The sequence below is a fragment of the Pseudorca crassidens genome, chromosome 15 (genome assembly GCF_039906515.1).
Source record: "Pseudorca crassidens isolate mPseCra1 chromosome 15, mPseCra1.hap1, whole genome shotgun sequence".
Lineage (NCBI taxonomy): Eukaryota > Metazoa > Chordata > Mammalia > Artiodactyla > Delphinidae > Pseudorca > Pseudorca crassidens.
The window spans coordinates 14853698-14859690 of NC_090310.1; the positions used below are offsets into that span (position 1 = coordinate 14853698).

The 5993-nt window shown below is 44.1% G+C and overlaps 1 protein-coding gene across 1 annotated transcript; it reads left to right on the plus strand.

Moving 5' to 3' along the window:
- The first annotated feature begins 370 nt into the window (after positions 1-370).
- On the plus strand, positions 371-5847 carry CHCHD2 (coiled-coil-helix-coiled-coil-helix domain containing 2). Its single transcript, XM_067706027.1, has 4 exons — positions 371-530; positions 2612-2861; positions 4164-4314; positions 5551-5847. The coding sequence occupies exons 1-4, from the start codon at positions 481-483 to the stop codon at positions 5559-5561; spliced, it is 462 nt and encodes a 153-aa protein (XP_067562128.1). The 5' UTR covers positions 371-480; the 3' UTR covers positions 5562-5847.
- The last annotated feature ends 146 nt before the right edge of the window (positions 5848-5993 follow it).

A 5993-nucleotide genomic window follows, 5' to 3' on the forward strand; every position in this document is an offset into this window, starting at 1 on the left:
TAACTTAATGGTGAGAACGGTTAAGTAACTGGCCCAAGGTCCAGCGACAATCACGCCAGAGCTCTGACTCACTCACTCAAGATTGGAGCTGACCTACCATGTTAATAAGGCAAACGTTTGAAGGTAGTAGCGACGGTCCTTGTGCCCTAGGAAGCAAACAGCTAGCGGTTGTGACTCGCGCTAGGCTCGGAGGACAAGGTCTGCACGACAACCACGGCCACTTCCGGTTTTCTAAACAGTCCTGGCGCCGAGCTCCTGACGTAAACCGTGCACGACAAGGCGTCGCCATGACGTCCTGCTCTTCCTGTGACCTTCAGACCCGCCGAGACGTCGGCGAAAGGAAGGCCTCTGCCTGTGCTCTGATTGGCCGCGCGCTGAGTCCAGCCCCGCCTTCCAACTTCCGCTCTCGCGCGTCGCAGAAGCAGCCAGGGTTTCCTGCGAGTGTTGCGTTTGTAGACCCTGCTTCGTCCCGCGTTTAAGATGCCTCGTGGAAGCCGAAGCCGCACTTCCCGCGTCGCCCCTCCGGCCAGGTGAGGCTACCGCGAGGTTTGGGGCCCTGCCGGCGCCGTGACGCAGAGGGAGGTTGCGCTGGGCCTCGGGGCGGCTGGGCGGCGGGGGACTGGGGCGTCCGAAGGTTGGGGCGGCGTGGGCCCGCATCCGGTCGCCGTAAGCTGGTTTGGCTAGTTTTCCCGTTAGTGGCAAACTTGTTAATTTGGAATGTCCATGAATTATTACTTAAAATACTTAGAGTCCATTTTAAGTTAAAACAGGCCACTTCTAGAAGGAAATGGACATTCGTAAGTGTAATCTGGCTGAAACGTCTAAAATAGCAAGAAGAGCTTCCCTGGTGGCGCAGTGGTTAAGAATCCGCTTGCTAGTGCTGGGGACGTGGGTTCGAGCCCTGGTCCGGGAGGATCCCATGTGCCGCGGAGGTGCTGGGCCTGTGCGCCACAACTTCTGAAGCCCGCACACCACAACCACTGAAGCCCTTGTGCCTAGAGCCCATGCTCAACAACAAGAGAAGCCATCGCAATGAGAAGCCCGCGCACCACAATGCAGAGTAGCCCCCCCTCGCGGCAACTAGAGAAAGCCCACGCGCAGCAACGGAGACCCAATGCAGCCAAAAATAAGTAAATTAAATAAATAAATTTTTTAAAAAATAGCAAGAAAAAAAGTGCAAGGTAGTATAATCAGGAGAAACGATAGTATTTCAATTAAGTAAATAATCTTTGAGCATCTTCCAGGAGCAGTGAGCATTCTAAGGGCTCGGCCCAGTAGGGGACACAGTCACTAAGGCCTCACATGTACATGACGTTTTCTAGTTGATAAAATACTTGTAAAATGTACTGCCAGTTGCACCTCCTGATAGCCTCAGAGGTAGATATTTTCATGTTTTACAGGAATAAGGAAACTGGAGACTCAGAATAAGTGACTTGTCCAAGGTCATGCCACCAATAAGTAGAGAAGCCAGGTCTTAGACCTGAGTTATCCGGTGACAAATTCAGGACATTTAGCAGAGGACCACGTTGCTTCTCTAGACTAAGGTGAATTGTGTTCAAACTGCGTGCTAGGAGCGTAGGGAAGGAGTTCACGTAATGGAAAGACGCTGCTATCCAAAGGAAGGGAAACCACAATCTAAAAATGCAGAAATCTTCTGTGTGAAAGATTTTTGGAACAACATTGGACATATTAGTGAAATTTTGAAGGCATCCAAATGTTCTACAAATGGGAAATAGTTGAAATCAGTTTAGGTATAACAGTTCAGGCAAGTCACTTCCACTTACTGGGCTTCAGTTTTCTAATCCGTAAAATGAAGGAATTGGATTAGTTTATTTCCCCAGATAGCTATCTTTCCGTGTTCATTCAATTGTTACCAGCTTAGCGAGACCTCCCTTGACTGTCTTAAAATTGCAGTATGCCACAACATGCTGCCCTCGCTCTCAATATTTTTTTCTTAACATTTATTTGATCCCTCAATAGGATGTCAGCTCCACGAAGGTAGAGGCTTTTGTCTCATTAACAGTTATATTGATTTTTATGACGTTGGAATAACTGTTCTCTAAAGATACTATAGACTTTGTGAATACATGGAAATGGTTGAAAAAAAGCAGGGAAAAAAACATTTATACTTGGTGATTACAACCGTAAAAGGTTAAAGAGAAAATGATGTAAATAGTTCAGGGAATTGTGTTCTGTAAGGTTTTCTTGTATGTATGTAGTATTTGCATTTAATAATTTAAAATGAAATCCTGAGGTTATTTTAATATACAAGGGGGTTTCGTTTGTTTGTTTGTTTATTTAAGTTGACAATTTCCTGGGACTTTCCTGATGGTCCAGTGGTTAAGATTCCTCGCTCCCAATGCAGGGGGCCTGGGTTCAGTCCCTGGTCAGGGAACTAGATCCCTCATGCCGTAACTGAAGATTCCACATGCTGCAACGAAGATCCCGCGTGCAGCAACTAAGACCCGTACAGCCAAATATTATTTAAAAAAAAAAGAATATAGCATCGACTTAATATCCTGTTGGATTTATTTAAAAAAAAAAAAAGTTGACAATTTCCAAACTTGGTTGGGAGTGGGAACTTTATACTTTCTGTTCCTTTCTTTCACAGCCGGGCGCCTCAGATGAGAACTGCACCCAGGCCAGCGCCCGCAGCTCAGCCACCAGCAGTGGCTCCACCATCTGCTGTTGGCTCACCTGCTGCTGCTCCTCGGCAACCAGGTCTGATGGCCCAGATGGCAACCACTGCAGCCGGCGTGGCTGTGGGTTCTGCCGTCGGCCACACTCTGGGTCATGCCATCACTGGTGGCTTCAGTGGAGGAAGTAATGCTGAGCCCTCAAGGCCTGACATCACTTACCAGGTAAGATTTGGGGCAGCATTCTCTTCGGTGGTGTATTTATGAGAAAACCTAGTTAGTTGTAAGTGCCTTATGTATTGGGACTGTCTGCACCTGTGGAGAATGGTTTATCCATATTTGGCAGCAGTTGAGTTAGTACCTTACTTAGGCCAGCGTCAGAGAGTCCTGGACAAATGGTATTTCTTCTCAAGGAGTAGAATTGTGGCAGTTCAACCTGATGGACTGTCAAACAGCCACCTACCCCTCATTTTAAATATTTTGGGGGATTCCCGGGTGGTCCAGTGGTTAAGACTTGCCGCTTTCACTGTCGTGGGCCCGGGATTCAATCGCTGGTTGGGGAACTAAGACCCCAGAAGCCGTGTGGCCTGGCATAAATAAATGAATGAGTGAGTGAATGAATGAATATAAATATATACATATATATATATACACATATATATGTTGTGTTTGTCATGGTCACACTTAACTAATTCAGCCTCAATCTTTGTTAAGTGTTCAGAAATCTTTTTGATGACTCTGTGCTCTCTCGTCTCTTACCTGATATTTGCCACTGCCCTTCTTTCTGAGATGTGTGAATTTTCTCCTCTAAGGAGCATGGGTGTATACTCTACTGTATTTCTAATGTACTTAAAACTCTCATCCATCTATTTTTCTGTAGTAGGCCCATTTTTCCCTCCATGAAACATCATTGAACCACTGGTGTTTAGATGCCTAGATAACCACTTAATTTGCATCTTTGTTCATGAATCTTTCTGATGACAACTGGGATTTTTGTTAAAGCTCATTTCTTTCTGCCTTTAATTTTTTTCACTGTCCACGTTATTAGATAGAAACTTTAATTTGCATCTGGTTCTAGTTCTGTTCCCCCAATTAACCTCAAAGAGTGGTTATTGCTCTTTGTTCGGGTATAAGTCTGATTTCCATTCATTCATTCATTCATTTATTTTTGGCTGCGTTGGGTCTTCGTTGCTGCGCGTGGGCTTTCTCTAGTTGCGGCGAGTGGGGGCTCCTCTTCATTGTGCGCAGGCTTTGGGAGGGGGCTGCTCTGCTGCTCATTACAGTGGCTTCTTGTTGCAGAGCACGGGCTCTAGGCACGCGGGCTCAGTAGTTGTGGCTCACGGGCCCTAGAGTGCAGGCTCAGTAGTTGTGGCTCACAGGCTTAGTTGCTCCGCGGCATGTGGGATCTTCCCAGACCAGGGCTCAAACCCATGTACCCTGCATTGGCAGGCAGATTCTTAACCGCTGCGCCACCAGGGAAGTCCCTGATTTCCTTTCTTAACAGTCCTGAATGTTATGCCTTTGCAGGAGCCTCAGGGAACCCAGCTGGCACAGCAGCAGCAGAATGGCCCATGCCTTTTTGAGGTGAAACAGTTTTTGGAGTGTGCCCAGAACCAGGGTGACCTTAAGCTTTGTGAAGGTTTCAGTGAGGTGCTGAAACAGTGCAGACTGGCGAACGGTAGGTGATAGATACATCAATCCATGGTTGAACTTGCATCTGCTTAATTCACTGAATGGTACCCCTGGACCTTATAAAACTGTGTTTAATAAATTAAACTGACAAATTAGAGGAGATTTTGTTTAAATTACTCTAAAATAATCTAACAAGGAGCTGGTCCAAAGTTTTCTAGTCATTAGCTTAGGCTTTTACCTGCTTAAGGAAGAATCAGATTCAGTTACGTTCTGAATCTGATTCTTTCTTAGGCGGGTATAGATTAGTGTGCCAAGATCTTATTGTGGTTATTGCATAGCCTTAGTGCTGATTTCACCAAAGGCCAGGAATGAGCACAAGATCTGATAGAGCATTGTCATTCTGCACACCTCGTTTGAGAGAGACAAGTTTATTAAATCCCTCGGTGGGACTTAGAGATATAGGTTCTCTGGAATGTTGGCAGTCAACTTGTTTTTGTGTGATTTCCTCCTATCAATCTAAGAGTTCACCACCTATTAAAAATGATTATTTTCATTTTCCCGCCTGCATTTTTATTTATTTATTTATTTATTTATAGTTCTGCAGATTTTATTTAGAAACTTAGAAAGGGTTTTTGTGGATAAATCTATAGTTGATTCTCATGGAGTCACAGAGTATATTTAATATATACAGAGTCATTTTTCAGGCTGCTTATACTGAATTGGTTTAGGCCAGAGGTTGACCACCTATGGTCCCTTTACCAAAGCCATCCTGACACCTGTTTCTGTAAGTAATTTTATTGAAACACAGCCGTCTCCTATTCATTTAGGTGTTGTGTATGGCTGCTTTCCATGGCAAAGGAAGAGTTGAGCAGTTGTGACAGAGACTATATGGCCCACAAAGCGAAAAGTATTTACCTGATTGTTTACAGAAAAACGTTTTAAAACCCTGGTCTGGGCTAGTGGTTCTCAAAATTCCCCACCTTCATTTATGTAGGAAATAGGGATGGGGAGAAGTTAATCCTTATAGGTGGTCGAACTGTGGAATTAAGACATTGCATGGCCAAGTTTATCAGAAGTCTTTGATGAAACTATGTCTAATACCAAAGTAACTATATTTCTGCTTCAAAGTGTAGAGTTGAAGTTTTATTGGTTGCAGCCTTAAACAGCTTATGAAAGAAACTAATAACCTTGGGCTTCACCCCTGCTTTCATAATTTGGAGGACTTTGGTTTTGTTGAGAATATGTAGCTAGTGCTCTTCTAACAAACCTTTTCTGTTTGCAGGGTTAGCTTAATCAAGAAGTTCCAGTTGAAGGCATGAAAAATCATCTCTCATGACCAGGTTGATTTAGCATTAAAAATATAATTGATAGTGAAGATATAAAGTGTGAAGCCACCAGTTAACCGCTCCTCAATCATTAGTAGCTTTTGTGCTTCAGGATTGCAGTGGAAGAGGGTATTCTCACCATATAGAAGCTCCCTGAGATGATATTGAGTTTGGGGCTAGGCGAATGTTTGTGTGGCCTCTTAAACATGCTTTTGTTTGTGAATTAATTAGAATAAAGTGATTTTATTTCCAAATGTGTCTCTTAAGTATAAGGTTATAAATCACACATGGTATACACATGGTGAACAGAATGCATTTTGCAGAAGAACACAGTTGTCTCTACATGTCTTTATGTGTATCTAGTCTGTAGTCTCTGGATATTAAAGTAATGGCCGCCTGG

Coding starts and splice junctions, on each gene's coding strand:
- CHCHD2 (XM_067706027.1), top strand. CDS start 481: ATGCCTCGTGGAAGCCGAAGCCGCACTTCCCGCGTCGCCCCTCCGGCC. Junction 531..2,611: donor CGCGTCGCCCCTCCGGCCAG/GTGAGGCTACCG, acceptor TTTCTTTCACAG/CCGGGCGCCTCAGATGAGAA. Junction 2,862..4,163: donor GGCCTGACATCACTTACCAG/GTAAGATTTGGG, acceptor ATGCCTTTGCAG/GAGCCTCAGGGAACCCAGCT.